The sequence below is a fragment of the Chelonoidis abingdonii genome, chromosome 3 (genome assembly GCF_003597395.2).
Source record: "Chelonoidis abingdonii isolate Lonesome George chromosome 3, CheloAbing_2.0, whole genome shotgun sequence".
NCBI classification, from domain to species: Eukaryota; Metazoa; Chordata; order Testudines; family Testudinidae; genus Chelonoidis; species Chelonoidis abingdonii.
Genome location: NC_133771.1, coordinates 46,907,483 through 46,933,313, shown reverse-complemented (window position 1 = coordinate 46,933,313; position 25,831 = coordinate 46,907,483). Strand labels below are relative to the sequence as shown.

Here is a 25,831-nt window from a genome sequence, read left to right as displayed (position 1 = left end):
TAAAACAGCAGATCAATAAGACAATGCCAGTTCAGCATTAACTCCATGATTCATTATGAAACAGTTCATTCTCCCGTTCAATAAACAGACAGAGGGTACTCTTTCTCCACTGAGCCCATAGAGGGCTTGTAAGAGTCAAGCCCAGATATTTGGGTCATGATTACCTCTCTGTTCTTCATGTGCATCTCCATCACAAGACTCTCATCAATATTTACTGTATTGGCAGGTAAAATTCAAAATCCCCCCCCTTGAAATTAAATACTTCCTTTTAAAATCATTTTCCTTTGCTGTATTTGTCAGGCAACGAGAAATCTGAAAACATGGCTGGAAAACCCAAACTGCACTACACTAAAGGAAGAGGTAAAATGGAATCTGTCCGATGGCTGTTAGCAGCAGCTGGGGTTGAGGTTTGTACTTCTTATAAAGTGATCAAATTAATCAATGGTTGAAATGACTGTTCTGTTTTGAAAATATGACTAATGACTAGTTAGCGCCATCTCCTAACACACAAGTGATTACATCAGTGTGTACAAGAGTTACAAAAAGCTGGATGTAAATTCTGCTTGTCAGTTGTCCTATATATTACTTATACGGCCCTAATAGTATTCAGTACGGATGTTAGAGAAACTGGCATTTTGTGTCCTGTAGAATGTATTTATTTCATTCTTTGCAATAACAAGGGTTTCTGTTTCCAAGGAGAAACTATCCTTGGCTGTTGTCTTGTTCAGAAAAATTAAACTGAAGAGATCTTGGATTGTTGCTGCTGTTCAAAGTCAGGAATCTCGCCAGGTTCTTTTGAATGTTTGATATTTGCAATTGTCTCTCATTCACTCTTGCTTTAAAGACCCAGTCACATCACATGAATAAGTCTGAAAAACATTTTGGTTAGAGATAATTTTGTATACTTTTTGTCCAGATTCTCAAACTAGTATGAATTAGCACAGCTCTCCCGAAGCCAGCCAAGCTACCCTAATTCACATCAAGCAAAAATGTGGCATGATATGACTTAATTTCTGTGTTGTGAATTTTTGCTTGAAAGCATTGTCATCATTTCCTAGGAATTAATTTTCCTCTTTGGCTTTCTCAGCTTTTGGAGTGAAAAATCTTCTTTATGACTTTCAGTGATGTATGTTACTGTGAGAGAGAAGCTGCTAGAGAACAAGTTATGTAGCAACAAAGATCCTACTCTCATTCAAATGTCTTTTATTTCTATTTTTTTAAATCAAGGCAAGAAACATAAAGGCAGAATTGTATCTTGTAGTTTCTCAACATTTTCCATGCGGCATCAGCTGCTTTTTGAATAAAATACCCAAAGGCAAATATCCACTAATAGTTCATTCTTGATCCATGAAATGTAACAATCAACCCCCTTTATTTCTGTTTTCCAGTTTGAAGAAGAGTTTATAGAAGCAAAGGAAGACTTGGAAAAGTTACGCAAGGGTGAGTCTATGGCCTAGTCCGGACACAAACTGCTTTACCTTACAGAGATGGTTTTTAAACTTGTGCAAGTTTGTTTCTAGACCAGTGGTTCTCAACCTGTGGGCCACTTGCAGCCCAGTCAGTACCCAGCTGTGGCCTGTGTGACATCCTCAGTGCCATAACTAGGGTGGAGCAGAAAGGGCATCTGCCCTGGGGGGGTGCAAAACTGGGGTGGTGTGAGACCAGACCCAGGTGTCAGTGCCCACCCCAGTATGATTGTGAGGCCAGTGACCTTGGCTGGAGCAGGCTCCCTGGCACTAGAACTGCAGGGGCAGGGTGGGCTGGGACACTGGCAGGGTGGGCTGCAAAGTGAGATGGTGGACCAGCAGGTGTGGAGAGGGGGATGCAGGGGGCTAGGACTACAGAGAGGGAGGTGCAGGGGGAAGGGGCGTGGGGAGGGAGTGCAGGGGGCTAGGGCTTCAGGGAAGGGGGTGCGGCTGGTGCATGGGAGACAGACTCTAGGTGGCTGGGGCAGAGTCTCTGGATGGGGGCTAGATACTGGGGCACAGTCCCTGGATGTGGGGGTTGAGTGCTGGCGAGTAGTCCTTGGGGCTGCTAGGGCAGCTGCATGGGAGGTAGTTGTTTGGGGGGGGACCTTTTTGCCCTGGACAGGGCACTCTGTCTCTGCAGGTCAGGCACGTGTGCAAGCCCAGTGTTTGGGGGCTCTGGCTGCTGGGGGGACAATCCCAGGGGGTGTTGAGTGATGGGGGAGCATTCCCTGGCTGTAGGAGCAGCCCCTGGGTGGAGAGTGCCCTGCATTAGGCAGGGCTCCTCATCTTTGCAGACAGGCTCCGCAGCCGTGCTCTCTGGGCACTCAGCCCAGCTACGCTGTGAGCAGCAGAGCGGAAGTGAGGGTGGCAATACACCATGCTATGCCATCCTTGCGGTAAATTAATTCATTTTAACAGTTTGATGTTTTGAATTATTTTGCTAATTTAAAATGCTCTTGGTAGATATTTGTCAGTGTTGAAAAGAAATATCGATTTGCATAGATGTACAGGTAGTATATATATAGGGTGGATGTGGTCCACATGACATATAGAGGACTGCATAGGCGACCCACATTGGTAAATAGATTGAGAGCCACAGTCTGGACAGTCATATTTTAAAAACAGCTTTCTTCTGTTTGACTTAATCTGGATTGTCAATAGAAAGGGAGTTTTGTTAAAGAGACAACTTCTCTAATGCAATGTGGCCTGCGTGAGAGGTGTACTGCATATTCCTTCACTCTGGCAATAGACGCTTAGAATCTCTCAAATATAACTGGAAATGTCCATGTAAATGATAAGGTATTTTCTCTCAGATCCGTGCAATGATACAACAGTTTGTGAGGACGGAGTGACTTAACTTCTTTTTCTTTCCAAAGATGGAGCCCTGCTGTTTCAACAAGTGCCCATGGTGGAAATTGATGGGATGAAGATGGTGCAGACCAGAGCCATTCTCAGCTACATAGCAGGGAAACACAACCTCTATGGGCAGGACCTGAGGGAGAGAGCACTGTACTGTAACAGCACTACCCATACACTGTCTTTATTTGAGCATTTACCTGAAATAGAGAAGAGTACTGCTTTAAAATTTAACCCCCTTCTTCCTCACATGGGTATTAACATTATAAACTTGTCAAAACACCACTGATGTTTGAAACCCAGAATTTTGATTTGTGGTCATTATCTACCCAGCAGATTCATAGATTCAAGGCCAGAAGAGACTATTGTGATCTTTTCTGACTGCCTGTATATCACAGGCCACAGAACCTCCCCAAATAATTCCTAGAGCGAATTCTTTAGAAAAACATCCAGTCTTGATTTAAAAAGTCCCAGTGATGGAGAATCCACCACGACCTTGTAAATTGTTCCAATGGTTACTTACTCTCACTGTTAAAATATTTACACCTTATTTCCCATTAAGAATTTGTCTCGCTTCAACTTCCAGCCATTGAACCATGTTATACCTTTCTCTGCTAGACTGAAGAGCCCATTATTAAATACTTGTTCCCTATGACTGTTAGTGAACAAATTGATGATACTGTTAAGACCCTCCACAGAGTTTCTTCAGTTACATAGAGACCAGAAGCACTTTAAGTTCCTGAGGCAACTACCAGTCCTTAATGGGATAATAATAAAGGCCTCATATGCCTTGGTGCTTACTTTGATTTCTTTCCTATTTAATGATAGCAATTCAGAGAACTTAATCTTTGAAGGCAGCCTGGGGTATGTTTGTGCCTGTTGGCCCAATTTAAAAACAGCCCATTGCAGCTGAAAACTTCTGTTCACTTTAAAAATTACCATAGATTGTATAGTGCATATATACAAACAACAATCTCCTAAAGCAAAACAATTTCCTGATACTCTGTTGCTTAGACAAGGACTTCATTGTATGCAAGAATTCTAGTTTCACAGCATTAGCAGGGGTTCCCAAACTTCATTGTACCATGACCCCCTTCTGACAACAAAAATTACTACAGAACCCCATGATGCGGGTCCGAAGCCTGAGCCTCCCCAAGACCTACCGTCCTCGGGGTGGAGGGCAAAGCCTGAGCCCCATCGCCCTGTGCTGGGAGCTTGTAAGCTGAGCCCTACCACCCAGGCTTCAGCCCCAGGTGGTGGGGCCCAGCAAATCTAAGCCAGCCCTGGCAACCCCATTAAAATGGGGTCACCACCCACTTTGGAGTCCTGACCCACAGTTTGAGAACTGCTGTGCTATAGCTTAACATGTGAGCAATGAAATTTTCCTTGTCCACCCCTCCTAACAAAGTCACAACAAAAAGATGAGTGTTGAGAGAATATATTAAGTGTGCTTTCTCCGGAAAAGTAACTCAGTGGGAATCCTTTTATGGGGTTCACTGTTCGTGGTATCAATTATATCCAAATAAGTGCTCATTTTACCAGGAAAACCTTCCCCCCACCCTCCCTGCCCTGTGAACTCAAGTTTCGGCTCTGACTCTTTCAGCATTATTACCAACAAATTAACGATTCTGAAGGCTATATTCCATCCTTGACTAGAATAGGATTGATCATGTAAATCTAAATTCCACCATTTGCTACCTATTCAGCATTATTGTTGTAAAAAAACTAAGGTGCTGGTTCTCAAAATGTTCAGTAGAGCTCTTGCTGGTTATATAGTGCTGGTGCCTCTTTGTTTCCTGCTACTGAAAAAAATTTGCTAAAAATTGGAGCTGGTTGAAAGAGTAAACAAAGGGTGAAAACCTCTTCCAAAATTCCCATTTATTGTCAAAATTCAAAAGTTTTTTTGACAGCAGTGTAGCTGGTTGAAAAACGGGAAGAAAATTTTTTCTGTTTATATTTTTGAGTTTCAAAATGTAAACAGCTTTTGAATAGCACAACTAAAAATACATAGATATGTTCCTAATATTACTCTTCATGTAAACTATTGCTGTTCTTGCCATGAGGACAATCTCTCTGGTAATATGAGATCCATGCTATGAAAAAGGTTGAGAACCTCTAATCTAAAGTATTACTAATAGCACAGTTAAAGATCAAGAGGTCAAATCAATTTTGTTGTAGTGCAATGGCTGAGTTAGCCTCCTGAGTACTCCTGCCATTGCACTGCAATACAATAAGAAGCTGACTGGACAAAAGTCAAGTGTTCAGAAATAAATGGACTCCTCTAAATGGAAAATGAAAACCATTTGTTTCAGGATTGATATGTACGTGGAAGGAACAACAGATCTGATGGGAATGATCATGGCACTCCCTTTGCAACCGCCCGAGGCAAAGGAGAAGAATTTTGCCTTAATCATCGAGAGGGCCACAACCAGATACTTCCCAGTCTATGAAAAGGTAAGTGATGGTGAGGCAACAGTTCAGACATGACAGACCATAGAGAACAACAGTTTGTATGATGGTGTTTGCTGAAATTTCCCTTGCACAGGAGGAAATCTCCTCAGGGCAGGTGGAATTCTAGGACTCCAGGACCGCTTGGGGAAACCTAGAATGAGGTGAAAAGGGGGCCACCAAAGCCTGGTGCTGATTCTGCCACAGAGAGCCCCCATTGACCTCAGTAGGACCACTCACAGAGTAGGATGCAAATCACTGTGAGCAGGAATGGCAGAATCCAGCTCTTCTAAAGTAGTTTAGACCATGGTAACACAGTGATATGGACTCTTCGCTAGTACCATGGTGGTATGTGCATGCATATCAATGGCTGGGATACAGTGCTGAGAGCATATATCAAAGTATATTTTTTCCAAGGAGTTCATGCGTTCTGAATTAAATATAGTTGTGATTCAGAAGTGTTATTAGCTAAGCTTACAATCTTTACTCAGGCAAAACTGTTAGTTATTTGTATTGTAGTAGCCCCTAGTGGCTCTAGTCGGGATTGAGGGTCCCTTTGTCATGGTTAGGGCCCAACCAAATTCATGGCCATGAAATATGTGTCACAGACTGTGAAATCTCATCTCCCTCATGAAATCTAGCTATTGTAGGTGGGTTATGATATTGCCACTCTTACTTCTGCACTGCCTTCAGAGCTGGGTGGGCAGTGGCTGCTGGCTGGGCATCCAGCTTTGAAGGCAGTGCTGCCACCAGCAGCAATTCAGAAGTGAGAGTGGCATGGTATGGGGGTCATCATCTTGGGGGATGGTGGCAGGGCCAGTCTTACACGTGGGTGACATGGGCAACCACATAGGGTGCCATGGTCAGGGGGTGCTGTGGTCTCCCCCCAACACACACACAGACAGCCCAAGGGCCCTTTAACCTCCAAGTGCTGGAGAGGAGCAGGGCTGGGGCTCCCTGGCTGGGGGCTCTTACCATGCACCAGGCTCCAGCTGCTAGCCCCAGCCAGTCTGTGGAGGCATGGGACTTCCTCTTCTCCTGCATGGGCTGCTCCTGGGACTGGGTCAGACCCACCTCCAGCAGCAGGGCAGAAATAAGGGTGACAATACCATACTATGCCACCCTTGCTTCTGTGCTGCTGCTGGCAGTGATGCTGCTTTCAGAACTGGGCTCCCAGCCAGCAGCCACTGCTATCCAGCTGCCCATCTCTGAAGGCAGCGCTGCTACCAGCAGCAGCTCAGAAGTAAGGGTGGCAATACCGTGAGCCCCTTACAATAGCCTTGTGCCCCTCCCCCCATCCCTTTTTTGGTCAGGACCTCCACAGCTACAACACTGTGTAATTTCAGATTTAAAAAATCCTATGACTGAAATTTACCAAAATGGATCGTGAATTTGGTAAGGTCCCACTCATGGTTACTAAAATTCCCATTGAAGTTACCCTGGGAATAATGAGGAAATTTGTTTGAATACGTTTTTCAGGATTTGGTACATGAGTTCTTTCTCTTTATTTACTTATTTTGAGCTGTAGACACATATGCAGCCTTTTCTAAAATCTTTGGGCACCGTACAAAATATGTGCACAGCAGCAGTTCATGGAGAGCTGACTGGAAGAGAGTTGTACAGGAAGTGTCACATATAAAGCAGAAATGCCCAACGGTGGATTTGTCAGTAAGAATGTAAAGCCTCAATTATGCAGCTTCACATGATGTCTCCTCAGCAGCACCTCAGATTGCACAAGCAAAATCAGTGTTTGCAATATGCAAGAAATTCAATCATCACCATCCTCATCATTCTTCCTGCACCATCAGCTGCATAAGTTCGAAGTCAAACAGCACCAATCATCCCTGTCCTGGGTTCATTTTTCCAGGTCTTTTTTATTGAGCTGTAATAATGCCACTTCCGCCATTATGGTGCTACAGAGTGTCTCTCTAAGTTGGCCTCTCTCACTCTTGCATGGGGTTGCCAAATAGTGCTTGTTTAGATAACCTCCTATTGGGCAAGGTTTCCCAAACAAGTCCAGCTCTTCTTCCTTACAGCTTGTATCATTGTAGCTAATTGTGCCCATTCTAGGATCTCTTCATTACTTATTCTTAGTGCATTTTACTCTGAATATGTTACACATACATCTGCACTAAAAGATATTCAGTTTGCATTGGATGGACTCTTCTCCATATAGGAGGATGCTTAGGATGTTGCTTTTAAAGATCTTAAGTTTGTTTTGCTAACCACATTGGATTTGAGACTTTGAAAAACAGCATTTGCTTACCTTTGTGGATTCTATTTCAAACAAACACAGTCACCAGTACGGGGAGTGATGCTGTCTAGATTAGTAAACTTTTTAACTATTTTCAAGGCTTCTCCTTTCAAGTACAGAAAATCATTGTAGGTAAATTAATTTTTATAACTTCCATCTTTGATTTAGTGATAAGACCTGTTTGCTTGGCAGAACTTGCAAGACCATCTGTCTTTGTCTGGCTATCTTCAGCTGTCTTATTTAGAAGACAGATGTCATCTGCAAAGTCTAAATCTCCAAGCTTGCCATTTATCCGTGTGGTGCTCATTTCCATACTGACAATATGTCACTTAAATTTAATAGCAACTCCAAAAAAGATGAGGGACAAGATATTACTTTGTCTGACACCAGTGTTAATGTTAAACCAGTCTGTTAGCTCCTAGTTTAGCTTTGCTTCATGCTGAGTGTTTTGATGCAAGTTTTTAATAATTTGGAAGATTTTGTTGGAGACTCCATAGAATCATACTATTTACTATGATGGTTCTCTAGCTACAAAATCCATTGTTCGTTTGGAAATGTGCAAAATCAGGGTCACTGGCAGTTGCCATTCATTGCTTTGCTCTACAGTATTTCTGAGGATGAAGATTCAGTCAACACAAAATTGATTTAAGTGAAAAACAGATTGTTCTCTAAGTTTGCTATGTATGGCTGCTCTATTTGGCTGATCGCACAGAATACTTTCTCTGGGACTGAAAGCACCCAGTCCCGTGCCAATTATTACCATCACTCAAATCTCCATTTTTGGGGAGTTTGATTATAATCCTCCTCTTCCATTCTTCTGGGGGTGTGTTCTTTCTCCCATACCAAATGTAAGCGGCATAGCAGGGTTTTCATGTTGACCTCTCTGCATGCCGTGAGTAGCTCTGCTCTAATTTGATCTTCACCTGATGATGCATTGTTGTTTTAATCTTTCAGTGGCTACTTTTAAGTTCATTCAGAGTAACTTAACTAGTAACTAGTTTAATCAAAGCAGCAAAGAATCCTGTGGCACCTTATAGACTAACAGACGTTTTGGAGCATGAGCTTTCGTGGGTGAATACCCACTTCGTCAGATGCATGTTTAATCAAAGTTAATCAAAGTTCCTACAAGTCTGCATTGATGCCCCCATAGGATCTATGCTGTGAGGTTAAATGGTTAAATGTTCCAATTGTATTATGTACTTTTAAAGATTTTGTATCTTTGTTTCTTCTAGGGTGACTTAAGAGAGCCAAAAGCATAAGATGTGTTTACATTGTACTTGGTCTTGTATTTGCAAGGGCAGGGACCTGTTAATTATTCAGGACAGATGCTTTCACAGAGATATGTTTGCTTGTTTACATAGTGTAGAGTGACTAGTAATATTCAGTTGTTCACATTGGCATCCAAAAGTTGGCTAGCACAGTGATAGGCTCTTTACAAATGCTGTTAGAGCTGATTCTGCAAGAGGGTTGGTTCTGATGGAGTCTAGCCCCACAGTCCAGGGGTTTTCTTAATCAGCGTACGATGTGCACTTGATTCCCAGTCTTCTAGAGGTGCTGCTTTTGCTGCTCCTCTGCTTCCTAAACAACCTTGAAATGATGGGTACAAGGGCCCACAGGAGGCTGCTGCTTCACCCAGGTTCTACACCAGGCACAGACTGTACCAGCTGCTTCTTTCTGTCAAGATTCTGCTCCCCCGCTGGAGTTTCCTTAGGGAGCAGCATGTTTCTCTGGATATTTGACTAACGCAGAGATGCCTACAAAGCAAAAAAGGGAGAGAAATAAGGTAGGACTCAAGAAACTTGTAATAACTGCTAGCCCCAGCCATGCTCTTAGTAGCTTTGAAGACGGATCATGTTTCTCCTGAACTACCTGCTATTAGCAGTCTGCAGAAGTGTTGTACTGCAGTCATTGGGCAGGAAGGGGGGATCTACAGCTAAGATGCTGTGGGCGTGCAATACAACCTGCTTCATGTGGAGATTCCTCTGGGATAGATTAAACATTGTGGGTAATCAGAAGGTCTCCCTTTTTAATTAAGGCTCGGACACATCACAGGTAATCCTCCATTGACTATTTCTTAACCACTTCTACAAATAATCCCCTTCTGTTTGCACCATTGCCATGAATCTCCTTCTTGGGGACTGAAGTCCTGCACTTATCCTGGCCTAGGAGAAGGTTATACACTGAATTGTGGACCCAATTTGAATTAAATGGCTTTGCATTCTGATTGCCCACAATCCTCTATCACCTCAGATCTCTTGCTTGGACTAGTCCTGACAAATACACATCTAATCAAGTAAGTAAGCTATTTCCCATTTATACTCCTAAGACCTCTCTGCTTTCTCATATTCCATAGGTTTTAAAAGACCATGGCCAGCAGTTTCTTGTTGGTAACCAATTTAGCTGGGCGGATGTCCAATTGCTTGAGGCCATTTTAATGGCAGAAGAATTCAAGCCTGATATACTCTCCCCATTCCCTCAGTTACAGGTAACTGAATCACCTGATCTCACCAAGGAACATAGACTTATATTCAGACTCCGATGCCCAATGTAAAGTATTGATGTTTAAGCCCTTGGAGCCACTGCAGCACTTGAGCTCTCATTATTCTCAGTGGGAGATGCTGTGGAAAGGGTAGTGCTGCTCAGAACATTTTCAGCAAAAAAACCTGCATTGAAGCTAAAATGCTTAACAGAGATGTTTCAGCTTTGATGAAGACTGTTTTTTAAAGGTAAACACTCTTGTGCACTAGCCTGGGATGTGGAAGACCCAGGTTCAAGTCCTTGCTTTGACCAATTCAAGGCAGAGTAAGGACTTGATCTTGGGTCTTCTTTCTAGGTCCTAGGCTGGTGTCCAAATCACCCTGTTGCTCCCCAAATTGAAAACAGACATTAACAGAATGTCATTTGCGTGAACACCTTTGAAAGGTTACAGTCTGGAACAAAATACATTTTGAAACCTTGAAAGTTGGCACAAAAAGGAACGGTCATCCTCTGGCCAGCTCTAGTACTGACCTCGTCTGGAAATCTGGCCACAAATAGCTACCAATTGTTTTGTTTTGTGGCTGTTTTTTTTTTTTTTTTTGCTCATGCACATTTTTTGTTAAATACAGTGCGCATTTTAATCTATGAAGTTGAATGTCATTTCCTTACTCTCAAAGGCTTTTTACTACTTCTTTTAGGCTTTTAAAGGAAGAATAAGCAACATCCCCACAATTAAGAAATTCTTGCAGCCTGGTAGCCAAAGGAAACCGCCAGCAGATGACAAGTTCATTGCACAGGTGAAGAAAATATTCAACATGTAATCACTATGTAGTTACTAAAAATCATTGCACCTACAGTATAGTAGCACAGCCATACTTAATATAGCTGTAAACTTCACATAACTCAAACATTTTATGGCCTGAGCTATACAGGAAGTCAGATTAGATGAAAATGGGCTCTTCTGGCTTTAGTCTGTGAAACTGAGTTTGAAAGTTTTTAGCAAAACATGTTAAATGCTAGCATGCCAAAACATAACACTTTAAAAATGTCACTGCAATAGCTGTAACTAGATTACAATGTATTGTAGACTAGGGTGACTTGTTAAATAATCTTGTAATTGGAAGATACATTTACTTGAATAAAACACTCATTACCTTCTTTTGGAACTCATGTATTTATAACACATGTAGGTTGGTACACATAGCTATACTTCTTAAAGTGCTTTAGAAAATCCCTGATTCCCTCTCCATTTTCTTATCCGCTGGACCATGCTACCTCCCTTAGTACTTCATGGCTGTTGGATTTTGATCACACTGGTGCTCCTAGTCACCTATGTCCTCGAAAGCTTTTCATACAGATTCTAAAACCTTTTCTGCTGCATGAAGTACTTCCCATACACAAGAAAATACGCCGAGCTCAGTAATTGGTATTTTATAAGCAGAAATGAAAAACCATTTGAATCGCTAAAGTTTTCAAAATTTGGGTTAAACTCTCATTTAAAATGTTTTGTTTACTAAGGCCAGGTCTACACTGCGACTTTAAATCGGTTTAATGGCCGATATACCGATTTAACGCTATATCCGTTCACACGACGTCGTCATTAATATCGAGTTAAATGGCTCCTTAAATCGATTTCGGAACTCCTCCCAAACGAGAGGAGTAGCGCTAAATTCGATAGTGATAACTCGGATTAGGGTTCATGTGGACGGAAATCGACGTTATTGGCCTCCGGGCGGCATCCCAGAGTGCAGCACTGACCGCTCTGGACAGCAATCTGAACTCGGATGCAGCGGGCAGGTAAACAGGAAAAGCCCCGCGAACTTTTGAATTACATTTCCTGCTTGCCCAGCGTGGAGCTCTGATCAGCACGGCTGGCGATGCAGTTTGAAATCGAAAAAGAGCTCCAGCATAGACCGTACGGGAGATACTAGGTCTGATCGCTGTATGGGGAGACAAATCTGTTGTATCCAGCTCCGTTACAGAACACGAAATGCCAAAGCGTTTGAATAAAAAACTCCAGGATACACAGCGCTGTGTGACAAGCGTAACGGGAAGCCAGAGACTCAAATGGACGCTCATGAAGGGAGGGAGGGGGTACTGAGGACTCCAGCTATCCCACAGTCCACAGCAGTCTCTGAAAATTATTTGCATTCTTGGCTGAGCTCCCAATGTCTGTAGGTTCAAACACAGTGTCTGGCGTGGTTCAGGGAACAGCTCCTCAGTTTATTTCCCCCCACCACCACGTGAAAAAAAAAAGGGAAAGATTGCTGTGCTATGGCGTTTGCTCAATGCACTCCGCGAAAAAGGCGCCAAAGGGTTGTCTGCTGCCTTCACAAAGGGAGGGGTGAGGCTGTACCCAGCACCCCCCGGGGAAATGTTTTCTGCCCCATCAGGCACTGTGCTCTCAACACGGAAGTGGGAACTATGGGATAGCTGAGGAACAGCTACCCACAGTGCACCGCTCCTGAAATCGATGGTAGCTTTGGACCATGGACGCAAACAATCGATTTCGGGATCCCACTGTGGACGCGCTAAACCGATTTTATTAGATCTGTTTTGTAATATCGGTTTAAGCTAATTCGAAATAATCGTGCAGTGTAGACGTACCCTTACATACCAAACTAATTCAGTAAATCACATGCTTGAGTACCAAAGGGAGCTGGCAGATGCTCATGCTCTCTTTTGACCATATTCCTTGACTTCCCAGCCCATCATGAGGCAACTTGAAGGGGAGATGAGTGATTGGAGGAACAGCCAGCCATGCTGCAGATCAGCCTTGACTCCTCACCTTGCCAAGGTGGGCGCGGGGAGGCTGTTACTGTTTTCCAGTGAGCTCAGTTCCCCACTGCTAGTCCATTTTGAACAGATGGGAGGGGGGGAGAGACTGACCTCTGAAGTATTAGCGTCACCGTGTGACAGTAACATCCCTTGAAGAGGGAAGAAGCCAGTGCACATGTCTGGTCAGTTGATCTCCAGTTCGGCGTAAGAGGGCACCTGGGCTCTAGAGGGAGGAAGGGGCAGATGAGGGCTGTCTGAACGCACGGGAGAAACAGAAGGTACAGCAGACAGTTGCCCTGGGAAAACCTGTAGAAAGCTATGAAGCCCCTCCCTGGAAGGAAGAAGGAATGGGCAGGAAGCAACAGAGGGTGATGCCTGCTGAGCCTCCTGAACCAGAAGACTATGGCCTGAGAGTGCTGGAGAGAGCTGCAGTCTGAGAGCAGCCGAGGGAGGTGCCTGCTGACTCTGAGTTGGAGAGCTGAAGCCAGAGGGGGCTGAAAGCTGAGGGGAGGCATAATGAGACATGCTAGTGTAACACCTGGAGGTGAGGAGAGATGATGGAGCTTTCCTTTGTAATAACCTAACCTGCAAGGGCTATTACTACTGAGGTTGTTTGGACTATTTCTGGGAACCCTCAGGCAGGTCACTGGTTGTGCTGTGACCTGACACTGGAGAGCACCACAGGTGGCTGCCCTATGACACTTGCTACCTTGAGATTTCCCTGGGCCTGACAAGAATCACTAATGGGTGCATCACCCAGGGCTGAAGGCCATTTAGACAAGCCCAAAGGGCACGCAGTATCCTTTCAGCAACTACAGTTGAGCCTTGGGTAATTGCAGTAAGTTCCAGTCTGCCAGTGACCTCTTTAATGAGTACAGGGAACGTAAAGGGGTTGGTTTGATATCTTTGGTGGTCTTTTCAAGAGGGTGGCTCCGACTGATTACTCTGCTACACTGTTTCCTCTGCATATACAGGAAGTGCTATAATGTACCATGTAAATAAAATGAAAAAAACAAGAACTTTTTTTTGGGGGGGGGGGGGGGGGGGGGCTAGCTCCTCTTGCTACTCTAAGGGCTAACTTTGTAAATGTACAAGACACAAATCTTGCTGATTGACTATGGGCTAGATCAGGGGTCGCAACCTTTCAGAAGCGGTGTGCTGAGTCTTCATTTATTCACTCTAATGTAAGGTTTTGTGTGCCAGTAATGCATTTTAACATTTTTAGAAGGTCTCTTTCCATAAGTCTATAATATATAACTATACTATTGTTGTATGTAAAGTAAATAACGTTTTTAAAATTTTAAACTTCATTTAAAATTAAATTAAAATGCAGAGCTCTCGGACCGGTGGCCAGGATCTAGGCAGTGTGAGTGCCACTGAAAATCAGCTTGTGTGTCACCTTCGGCACACATGCCATAGGTTGCCTACCCCTGGGCTAGATCTTCAAACCTTCCTTCTTTAACACCACCTCCCCCTCCGCCAAAAACTGCTGCCTAACCCTAGAGGTGCCCTAAGTCCTTAGAGGACTTTGCCAGCAGAAATTTAGGGCCCTAAGTGCCCATTGCTGGCCAGGTGCAAGACTAAGGCCGGATAATACCCATGGCCTAGGGGGATTCTCAAACTACACCTTCCCAAAACACACCCATGAGCAACCTAACTAGGAATTTACTTCAAGATAGGAAGGGGGTTGGGTAATAAGAACCAGTGATCAAGGCATTCTCCTGAGATGTGGGTGACCTGTTTTGGAGCAGGGAGTAGAATCAAGTTCTCCAGTATCCTAGCCCCTGGGTATTATGGGCTGGATCTTGATCTCCCTTTTGAAGCTGTTCTACACTGTAACAAATTTTCACTGGTTCAGAGAGCGATTGACACTGTATCCTGGTGGTCAGGATGCACTCCCCTGGGGTGTGGGAGACCCAGCTTCAGGTCCTTGCCCCAAAGCAGGGAGAAGTGGGATTTTAAAACAAGGCTCTTACAGACCTAGGAGCTACAATGGGGTGGAGGTTGGGGTGACTGGCATGTGTGTTGTTTTTTTGAGAAATGGCTGACCTGGCTTAGGCTCCTAATTGAAGGAGGGTATTCACAGCTCTGAGTACTGTGTGGAAATAAGCAACACCTAAAGCCTTTTCATCCAATGTTTTAACCCCAGAGATTTGTGTGTCTGCCCCCCCCAATCATCCCTTGCCCTTCCTAACTGGTTGCTTGACCTTGCCTTGAGATAGGAATTGAGGCAGTCTCAAAGTGTGCGCTTGTATATTATACGCCCACCGGCCCAGTAACACTTTAACTGTTCTTATCTGTTCCCATTATACTAACAAACCCATCCTGCTAGGCAGAAGCAATACACTAATATTTGTGAACACAGACACTGTGTATAAGATATAAGAGTATCAAGAAGTCAAATCCCAAATTCTATTTGAGGCTAACACACAAGCCTATATACTAACATTGAGCCCCACCACTCAGGGCTGAAGCCCTCAGACTTTGGCTTCAGCCCTGACCCCAGCAAGTCTAAGTCAGCCCTGGCAAACCCACTGAAATGGGGTTGTGACCCACAGTTTGAGAACTACTGTTCTAACCACATTATAATTAGAACCACTGTGTTTTTCGTTTAAAGTCTTCTCAGCCAATCTTTCTGAGGAACAGGAATTCTGCCTTCCTTCCTCTTCCCAGGAACCCCTACTGCGTGTGTGGAAGAGGGAGACACAGGGCTACTGGCACCTCCTCAAATGTTCAAGAAGCAAGTAGCAAAGTTGCCCTATGAAGAGCTAGGACAAGGCCAGTCAGTCATCCCTTGAAGCTACAGGGAGAGCGGCAGCCCTCTCTGATCAGCCAGAAGCCAACTACAATTTGTTGCTGGAAATATCCAGATGCTGCTGGGGGAGTGTTATTGTAAAGAGGTCAAGTGAATCCCTATGCAGCTCCACTCAATCCCGAGAGTCAGCTTCATATCACAACTGCAAATTGAGCACCTTTTGTTTGAAAGTGAGATTTTAAGACTCAGTCTTGCAAAATGTTCAGCATTCTTCAACTTCTATTGATTTCAATAGAAGTTGAGGGCTCCTTACAGAATTGGACTCTTAGTAGGAAAGGTGTACACAGCTACCAATCAAAACTCTTCCATTCACTTGACACTACAAATAATGGTCTTTGGAGTTTGTCAGTCAACATGAAAGATTAAAGAGAAACTGCTTAATATGTTCCATCTTTTATTTGATTACTGGTAACAATTTATACATTCTCTAGCTCCTGGAAGGAGATATTTACATGTTTAGAAACAAAATATATTTTAGTGCAATATGGAGCACAAGCACATACCCTCATCTGTTAGTGATTTTGATAAAATGTAGCGCATTACATGATCAATACTGACAAGACTTTAGTTTGCATGTTACATCGAGCTTCTATTGATTACTTGATATTAGACGCTTAAAGATTATGGTTTAATACTATCCCCTTTTTAGTTTAGTGACACATCCATACGCAGCTCGAGTTTCAAAGGTGCAAAACATTTAAAAATCCAGCCAATAAATTGCTTAAATGAAAACAATGATACAAGAAAGAAACTATCAAAAACCTTCTTGTTTAATTAAAAAAGTTTTCAACATATCAAAGAACTTTGAGGAATTAAATTTCAGATGTATTTGTTAACTTTTACAGTGGGAAGAAGAAAAAAAAAAAGACAGACATACTTCAAGTACAAAGAGCTTGTCTGCTTGTTGAAGGGAAATGATATTCATACTTCAGTCCTTAGTTGCTGTTGTCTCTTACAGCAGCAGAAAAACCAATCTCAAAATCATCAAAAGGCTGCATCAAAACATAGAACAAAAGTAAAAGAAACAGTAAAGTTTGGGTATGAACAATCAAATAGCATAAAGCGCATTCATGAATTTGCTATTGGGTACAGATGAGAGAATCTGGAGCCTATAACTTAAAATTAAAAACAGTTTTAGAGTCTGGTTCTCCATTGCATTTACCAGTTGTATGCGAGCATACCTTGGAAGATGTCAGTGAAATTACACAAATGTAACACTAGTGAGAATCAGGACTTACAGGTTCGAGAAAGCACGATCTTCTAGACCTTTTGGGCCTGATTCTCCTGTCACCTATATTTGTGTGACTGGAGTTATATGAATATAATTCAGGTATACATTATTGGAGACACCACTCCTCTAAGTTTTGATTCACTTGAGGGAGAGATTTTTGAAAACAAAAATACCGAATTTCTTTTCCAGTGTGTTCTAGGTTTCAAAGTTACCAGAATACTTTCGTATATATTAATGATTTCCAGACAAAGTGCTCATGCCAGGCATAAAGTTCATGTTCTAACTGAAACAGTCTTCACACTGTTTCAATAAATATAGTAAAAGGCACGGTCCAACACAGAGTTGCTACAAGGAAGATTTAATTAAGAGTGGTGTGAAACGCTTAAGTACCTTTTAACCCTATATGGGTTAAAACAGAATATTTGGCTGTGTCTGCACTTGGAAATGGAGCCGTTGTTTACAACAGTCAGTTGAAATGATGCTGAACATGGTTTCACCGTATCTACGCTTGCAGCTTCACTTGTTTACTTGCAACGTTTGCTGATAATGTTTGGCAGCAATGGTTCCATTTTGAAACACAGTGTTAGTCTTGATTTGCACTCTGGGTAGTCTCAGTGAATTCAGGGCAGAATTTGGTCCAGTACGTTTAGTTTTAGTGGTGAGCAGGTTTAGCCATACAAAGAGTTCTGTACTAGATGTTAATAAAGACATTGCACAAATATTAATCTAAGGGGACTGTTTTATTCATGGCCTGCATGCATGAAATGCACTTATTGTCAGAAAAGTGACACCAGAGTTCCATACTTATTCTCTCAGTGACACCACATAAAATTTCTTTGTACAAGTCAAAAAGATATTTCTAAGTATCAACCTAGGACCTGAATATCAGCCTGAATACTTTCTGCCTCTTACATCACTTGACAATAGTTTAGCTCCATCAGAAGTTAAGGGTTTGTGGCACTAATTACTGGGTGAAATTCTATGGCTTGTGTTATGCAGGAGGTCAGACTCATTATGATCATAATATTTACTTGGGGCCTTGAAATTTTTTATGAATCACTGCTGAAGATTCTACCATGAGAACCGAGCTGACAGTTTGGTTGATGTGTATCTTTTTTAGCCATGCACAGACACTATAGTTCTGGAAAAGGAGGATAATTTTATTCCAACGCATGCACCATCAATGAAAGTTCCCACAGCTAAATCTTTCAATAATGATGATGTAAAATGTAGGAAAAAATTGATCTACACGTTCATTCTGAAGTGTGAACAGTTAGAAAAACAATTTACTTGCAAACTGAAAAATGTTTTGACAGATGGAGTCACAGAAAATAAGTTTGGAATTTCTATGGAACCAAATTTATGGAATAAATATGGAAAATGTTCTTTATATGTAAAACTAAAGAACAGCAGCAGAGGACTGAAACAGTTGACTCATCATATGCAGTAATACTGGCCAAAATTTTCAAACCTGGCTACCTAAATCAAGACAACTAAATAAAGGCAGCCTTATTTTCAAAGCACTTACATCTTCCATGGACTATAGTTAAATTTGCTCAGAACTACTGAAAAGCCAGGCCATTTTTATTTAGGTCACCGAGAATGAACTTAAGAGCCCAAATTTAAGTATTCATGTTCCAAAACTTTGGCACATAATTACCTCAGGTCCTTTTTAAGGCCTTCATCAATACATACTGATCTCTGTTAGTATCCTCTTTTCTGAGGCTCCCAATTACTATCAGATGTGCGTTTTTTGTGGACAGCTGTCTACTGGAAACTGGACTTCGTGCTCATTTCATTTAGCCCATCTAATAATTACTGGATGGTAACAACTTCAATCACCATGTTCTTGGATTGGATGTCAACTGGCTACCATTTGAAACAGACTAGAATCATTGCAGTAGGAACTGAACATAGATATACACACCTACCTTAAACCAGCTATTAGACCACCTGGAATTAGTTTCTTGGACCTCTTGAACCTCATTCCCATTACAATGGTCAGTATAAAAGCTGAAACTGTAACAGACAAATAAACACCATATTTACTGTTTTCCCCAAGGCTATGGAGCAGTGGAATTTTCAAGACCTTGGTTACTTATCAAAGGACTACCAAATACACTTTTCACTAGCTTCTGCTGTGAAACTTCATTTTTGTATAGCCTAATGGATAGAGCACCAGACTAGAACTCAGAAGACTTGCTTGTTCAGTTACTAGATCGCTGGTTGACACTTGGCAAATCCTTGTGTCTTGGTTTCCCTTGGTTTCCCTATCTGTAAAATGGGGATAATGATGCTTACCTCCTTTGTTGAGTACTTTGAAATCTAGAGATGAAACAACTGTGCATTGTTATTTTAACCTACAGCCCCGAAAATCTTTCAAAATACAGTACTCTGATTTTCTTAGCTGTACGTAACATTTCTAAATATAGAAACATGCAGATTCCTACTTTGCAGACACTCATAACACTGTCAAACAGTGTGAATTATTCTGCTACATTTGCATGTAAGGAGTGATCAGGAGAGTAGTACAAGCCACTACACATTGTACCAGTTGACTGGACACTGCCTCACAAATCCCCTCATCATATGCCATTATAGCGCCTTTCTCAACCCCCAGTTTCAGAAACCTATAAATGCTAAGACTAATCTCTGCAATAAAAAAAGTTAAGTCTTTTTGTTGAAAGGTTGCCTTGAAAATATAAACAGCTGCTTGTCACATATTTTCCCTAAAGAACATTGTTACTGATGTGGCCTATAACATGGCCACAGGCTCTTTGGTTCACTGAGGCATACCTGACACCAATTCTTGGCTGTGAGGGGTAGTGCCATCTGAGTTGCCACGAATGGCATCAGGGGCGCCAAAAGCTCCAACCCTGCTGGTTCCTCTGAGGTTGGACAATGCCACATTGGCCTAAAAGAGATGGGATAGCTCCGTAGTGTGATAGGGTATCTGATGCAACATAATATAAGGCTCTTGTGGGAATCATACAATGCTCCTACTACTCTTTCCCCATCTGTAAAATGGAAATGCCAATGATTCTTAACCGTCTGTCACAGAGGTTTTTGATACATTAGAAGAATGCTATATGAGCAGAAAGATTCACCAGAAAATACAGACAGCTATTTGGGAGGTGGGGGGATATGAAGAACGATCACTTGAAATAATTTTTCAGAGTCGGAAAGAGCATGAGTCTCAGCATAGGCAGTAGGCCTCTACTTCTCCTGCAGCTGGCAGTGATGCTAAAATTCTCCTGTTTTATTATGGGGCAACTCAAAGTATCCCTTTCCAGAATCCACAAGCCAGCCCTATGCACAGCAGTGTAGTCACAGTGGACAAGAATTAGTTATGTTTGCTTGGGAAGGGAGCATAAACTTGTTCTGTAGGCTCATTAGGACAAGTTCTGACAGCTAAACACAGATCATAGAATCCCACTCCCTAAGTATACACTCCTTAAGCAATGAAGCAAAGTGATTTCTAATCACTACTTTTCTTTTATGCTCCCATAATCTGACTTCAGGCATGTGCCTGAGCAAAAACAAGACTGCTCCACCACATGAGCTTCTTCTATAGCCCTGAATATACTTACCATCATTCCAGATAAAAAAGCATGTCCATTCCAAAAAGTCTCTACTGACCAGGCACCAGTGCCTGGATTATTTAAGAATGCTGAGACACCTTGGGTCCAATTTTCATGGGTGCAGAGCACCTCCAGCTCCAAGCGAAGCCAATGGGAGCTGTAGGCACTCAGCATCTCTGAAAAATCAGGCTTTAGGCATCTCAAATTGGGCACTGAAAAACAATGGCCTAAATTTCCACAGCTGCTCCAGCCACAGAAATGTGAATTCAAGAGTTCATGGAAGTCAGGACAACGTATACAATTTATTTATAAAAACACTGAAGATGGAAACTCATGTTACTTGTCAGCTCTGTGTTCTTGTGGAATCAGGTGCAGTATCCAGCCTGTCTGACTCATGAAGGACATCTCCCCCCGCCTCCGCCATAGCCTCTGCTTGAACCCAAACCAATCAGAAGAAAGAGACTTAAAAAAGCAATGAAAAGGCAGTGGGGAGTTGCACCTAAACCCTTTTGGACAAGGGTGACACGATTAAGGCAACTCCCCTAGCCTCATTTGCATCTCTATTAGCATACAGAATAGAGAACAGAGATTTCAAAGCAAGAACTGCACTGAACTCTGCAACCACAAAAGCAGGGAAGCACTGCATGATGGGGGATCTCTACTCCAGATGTTAATGAACCGATGCTTGCATACACCAAGCTCAGCAGTGATCAGATCAATTCTAGTAATAAATCCTTTACTGGTGTCCAAAATACTGAAGTTGCCTAATTGCACTGTGAGCTCCCTCAAAGGAACATCGCCCATAGCCAGGAATGATCTATTATCTAGCCTGACTAAAACAACATTAGTACACTCCCTTGAGCCATCATTTTACCCATAAACAAATCTAGTGTTCTCCCTTGAACCATCTGTTTCCCTACAAACCTCCCTACCCATGCTCAAGTAAGGGGTCTGATGCCTGGATCCAAAATCTGATTGTGCTGGGTGCTCTGCCTGTCTCCAGCACTCCAGACCTTCAGCTACCACTACCACCTGGGAACCCAGACCGGTTAAAGCTTCACAGAGCGATGAGAACCCAATTCTCTCTCTGCTTTTTTTCTACTCTAGGTATAGCTTTCTAACCCTGACTTGTGTGATCAGTTCTGGTTTTCTAAACCTGACTTTTGTAATCAAAATTTAAGCTAGATATAATATTGTAAGTGTTTTGTTTGTTTGGCTCTCCTATGGTTATTACTTGGCAATAAATAACTATGATTAAGCTGGTTGTTCCCCTTACCCCCGTGGCATATGAGGGTGTCAGCTTGGAAGTGCTGTTCGACCTAGCCTGCTGAGTCTAAGGGCATATGAGGGTGACAGCTTGGAAGTGCTGCTTGACCCAGCCTACCAAGTCCAGGGAAATAAGGGGGCAGCTTGGGAGTGCTGTGTGTGTGTTTTCATCTGATTCTGGGGCTGGAGAAACCCAGCCCTGGGGAACTTAGGTCCTGCAGGATAGCTCCATTGGGAGGGAACTTGCAGAAGGGAGAAGTAGAGCTCCATATGAAAACACAAGTAGTACACTGATAGAATTACAGAACTCCCGCCCCACCCCAAAAAGTACCCCTGGTAAATGAACGTACCCCAAAGTAATGGGCAAATCTGGTAACACACCTTTTCTGTTTGTATGTATAATTTCTCATTCACGTAAAAAGTAAAAGTGATACTATTCTTGTTTCCTAGCAAAGCATTACTATTTATTATAGGATACCCTTGTTACAATCAGAGTTGGAGATGGATATAGTAGCGACTATTGTTTTTTAGGCCTAGATCAGGTAAACACTTATGCACATGCTTAACTTCATCACACCTACACCATCCCACTGAGCTCCAGATTCACTGGGACTGTTGCCATGCACAAAGTTAAACATGCATGTAGGTTTTTGCAGGCTCAGGCCCTTACTTTGTAAGCAGTGAAAAACAATTAAAAAAAAAATCTAACAGCAGAAAAGTTTTTAAAATATATGTAAAGAGAACATTTACCTGTCTGCAGCATTACTGTAGCCTTGTTAGTTCCAGGATATGCGAGAGACAGGATAGGTGAAAAATCCCTTAATTACCCACTTCATTTTAAGTCAGAGGTGGGCAAACTATGGACTAGGGGCCACATCCAGCCCTCCAGATGTTTTAATATGGCCCTCAAGCTCCCGCTGGGAAGTGGGGTGTGAGGCTTGCCCTGCTCTGGTGCTCCAGCTGGGGAGTGGGATCAGGCTCTTGCCCTACTCCGAACAGCTCTTGGAAGCAATGGCATTTCCCCCCTCCAGCTCCTATGTATGGGGCAGCCATGGGGCTCCACACGCTGCTCCTACCCCAAGCACTGCCCCCGCAGCTCCCACTGGCCAGGAACCACAGTCAATGCCCCCTTCCCCAGCCCTGAACCACCTCCCGTCCTCCGAACCCCTTGGTCCCAGCCCAGAGCACCCTCCTGCCCCCACAACCCCTCATCCCCAGCCCCACCTCAGAGCCAGCACCCCTAGCCAGAGCCCTCCTGCCCCCAAACCCGCAATTTTGTGAGCATTCATGGCCTGGCATACAATTTCCATACACAGATGTGGCCCTCAGCCCAAAAAGTTTGCCGATCCCTGTTTTAAGTGGTCTCCTGCAGCATGTGTGAACAACTTGTATTTAGTTTAGACACTCTGGTTACCTTCTCCAGATCTGAAGAAGAGCTCTGTGAAGCCTGAAAGCTTGTACCTTCCACCAACTGAAGTTGGTCCAACAAAAGGTATTACCTCAAACATCTAGTCTCTGTCATATCCTATTACCTGCATTTTGTATGTATAAAGCCTCCAACTTTAAAAGATTAAATTGAAGCAGTCTAACTAGTTAAATTGTCAGGCAAACTGAGGTGTCATGTGATGCAAAAAATTAAACAGAATATGTATTTTGAACAGTCTTTAATTCATGTAAAAGTCTATTTTAAACTGTACACATTTTAATACTTACAAAATGATATCTTCACATCTCTGGAGTCATGTGTTACACAATATGCTCCATAACCAGACATCAAACCAAAGGAGAGACCAGCAACCAAAGAGACTATACTTCCTGCAGCAAACCATTTAAAGGAATATAAAAATGAAAACATGAGGAACAACTGAAAAAAACAGACTACAGAATATTAATATTATTAGACAATTTCCTGTATATTTTGCTGCTACAACTAAAATCTGAGATGAACTGGAGTTTTCCCACATTTTGGCTATGAACTACTCTGGAAAAGAATCATTTTTACTATGTAATGTTTCAATGAGTAGGTCTTGTATAACAGCCTGATAGGAATAAAGTTCCAGTGCTGGGTTTTGTGAAGTCCATACCCCAGATTCTCTATTGAGTTCTGTTTTAGGGTATATCTACTCTAGAAACACTATGGCAGCACAGCTGCAGCTGTGCTGCCGTACTGTAGACATTTGCTAGAGACAAAAGGGATTCTTCCATCACTATAGTACAGTGATCCCCAAACTTTTTACCTCGTGCAGCCCTTTACTGCTGTCCCTCCTCTCCCCCCCCCGGGGCAGGGAGTGGGGCCGCAGCTCCGGGAGGGGAGGGACGTGGACGGGGTAAGGGGTCAAGGCTGGGACCACACCTGGGGGTGGGAGCGCAGCCCTGGGTGCTGGGCCAGGAGCTGGGACCCCAGGCTGGCAGCAGAGCTGGGTGGCACTCCCTCCCCTCCCTGCCCCCTATGGGGGCTGGCCCTGGCTGCAGCCATGCTCCCTCCCCCCTGTGGCCTGCATCGCTTCCTGCAGCTCCCATTGGTCACGAATGGGAAACTGCGGCCACTGGGAGCTGCAGGCAGTTGTGCCTGTGGACGGCCAATGTAAACAAACTGTCTTGCAACCTGCCAGCGGATTGCCCTGATGGGCTGCAGGTTGCCCACCACTGATCTAGACAGCAGAAGCAGTAATTGTTTCCTGACTTGGTCTGAACTACTTGTCAGGATCTGACTCATGTAGCCATTTACATTGTGCAAAGTGAATTTAAAATACCATCAATTCTGGTTTTGGAGCAATTTATCCCCACTTTGTATTGGTGTAAATGACTTCACAAGGTGTAAGACACAAGAAAATCAATCCCTCCATTTCCAAATCCTCCTACCCCCACATTTACCTTTGCGAGTATATCCTACAACACCGCCAAGAGCCACCACTATCGCATAACCAAACCCAATCCAGTCAATTGCCATGATCACCACTCTAAAAAAAGACAACAAATGGCAACTCTGAAGGACAAATTCTGCTTTAAAAACAGATTTCCTGTTTAGGATTATGAAGTATTAACCATGAGTACTCCAAACAATAATAAATAACAAGTTACAAATTTCAGTATTGCCGCAATACTCAAAATGTGCATGTGCTGAAATTGGCAGGTCCGCCAACAGCAATTCCGGGCCCCACGGCAGAACAGTCAGTGTGCCCCTGGTCTGCCTGCCATTTGGGCAGTGCTGCACCTGCTCTGGCCTTTCCAGAGGCAACTAGTGGGAGGGACACAAAGGGAGGCACTAGCTCTGTGTGTGTGTGTATGTGGGGAAACACGTGACACCCCCACGTGACCCCTCCCACATGACCTCCAATGTGACTCCTCCCCATCCTGCCCCCACCCTGGGGCCATCGCACTCTCCCTGCCCCTCCTCTCCTTACCAAGTTAGTTAAGCATGGAGCTCTGCCCTCCTGCTGCGCTGGCCCAGCTCCCCAAGGCTGTTTGGGACAGCCAGCCTCTGGAGAATGCCTGGCTGCAGCAGCAGGAGGCTGGCCCCCCACAGGTTCAGTTTCTGGTGACAGTGGCCCATTGAGCTGGAGCTCCCCTGCCCTCCCTGGCGTGCTCAGAGTTGGCTCCTGTCCCCAGAAGCTGAGCCTGGGAGGGAGAGAGCTGCTGCTGTTGCCACTCCCTGCCCTGCCCAGGCTCAGCTTCTGGGTACAGGAGTTGACTCTGAGCATGTCAAGGAAGTCTCCAGCTTGCTTGGCCACTGTCCCTAGAGAAGCTGAGCCCCAGGGCAGCTGCTGCACTTCTTCCGGCCACACTGCCTGGTGAAGAGAGGCTCTGGCCCTGCTGTGATAAGCGTCTGTCCCAAATCTGGACTTTAGCGTCCAAAATCTGGGTGTTTACTATGATTCTCCCCCCAAGCTTATACCCAGCTTGGCTCTTATCTCGCTGTCACCAGATAGGATTTTGGCTCCTATCAGCCCGGGTTCCCCAAATATTCCTTGGGGGACCCTCTTTCTGGCCTCCCTAACTCCCCCTGGAAAGACCCCCAAGACTCAGAAGTCTGAGTCTTACCGGCAAGGGAATTATCTACCTTCCCTCCCACCTCCCTCTCAGCCGTTCTGCTCTGAGCAACCTGAGGGAGTTGATGTAATCTCTTTACATCACAATACCAAGAAAACCTGTCTC

The 25,831-nt window shown here is 43.7% G+C and overlaps 2 protein-coding genes across 5 annotated transcripts in view; one reads left to right on the top strand and one right to left on the bottom strand.

The window, feature by feature from the left end:
- Nucleotides 1-276: 276 nt before the first annotated feature.
- On the top strand, nt 277-11,163 carry LOC116831605 (glutathione S-transferase-like). Its single transcript, XM_032791726.2, has 6 exons — nt 277-407; nt 1,389-1,440; nt 2,846-2,978; nt 5,138-5,279; nt 9,881-10,012; nt 10,704-11,163. The coding sequence occupies exons 1-6, from the start codon at nt 321-323 to the stop codon at nt 10,824-10,826; spliced, it is 669 nt and encodes a 222-aa protein (XP_032647617.2). The 5' UTR covers nt 277-320; the 3' UTR covers nt 10,827-11,163.
- A 4,812-nt stretch (nt 11,164-15,975) lies between these two features.
- Nucleotides 15,976-25,831, bottom strand: part of TMEM14A (transmembrane protein 14A) — a 12,645-nt gene continuing 2,789 nt past the window's right edge. For all 4 annotated transcript variants that reach the window (XM_032791727.2, XM_032791729.2, XM_032791730.2 and 1 more), the window contains exons 2-5: nt 24,551-24,636; nt 23,390-23,491; nt 18,761-18,848; nt 15,976-16,590 (exon numbers count right to left, since the gene is read on the bottom strand). In XM_032791727.2, the coding sequence (XP_032647618.1) occupies nt 16,551-16,590; nt 18,761-18,848; nt 23,390-23,491; nt 24,551-24,626 (306 nt within the window). In that variant the 5' untranslated portion in view covers nt 24,627-24,636 and the 3' untranslated portion in view covers nt 15,976-16,550. The remainder of the gene's footprint in view (nt 16,591-18,760; nt 18,849-23,389; nt 23,492-24,550; nt 24,637-25,831) is intronic.

What these genes read in the sequence shown, in the direction of transcription:
- LOC116831605 (XM_032791726.2), top strand. Translation starts at nt 321, where the DNA reads ATGGCTGGAAAACCCAAACTGCACTACACTAAAGGAAGAGGTAAAATG. An exon ending in ACTTCCCAGTCTATGAAAAG is followed by an intron (nt 5,280 to 9,880) that starts GTAAGTGATGGT and finishes CATATTCCATAG; the next exon opens with GTTTTAAAAGACCATGGCCA. An exon ending in CCCCATTCCCTCAGTTACAG is followed by an intron (nt 10,013 to 10,703) that starts GTAACTGAATCA and finishes TACTTCTTTTAG; the next exon opens with GCTTTTAAAGGAAGAATAAG.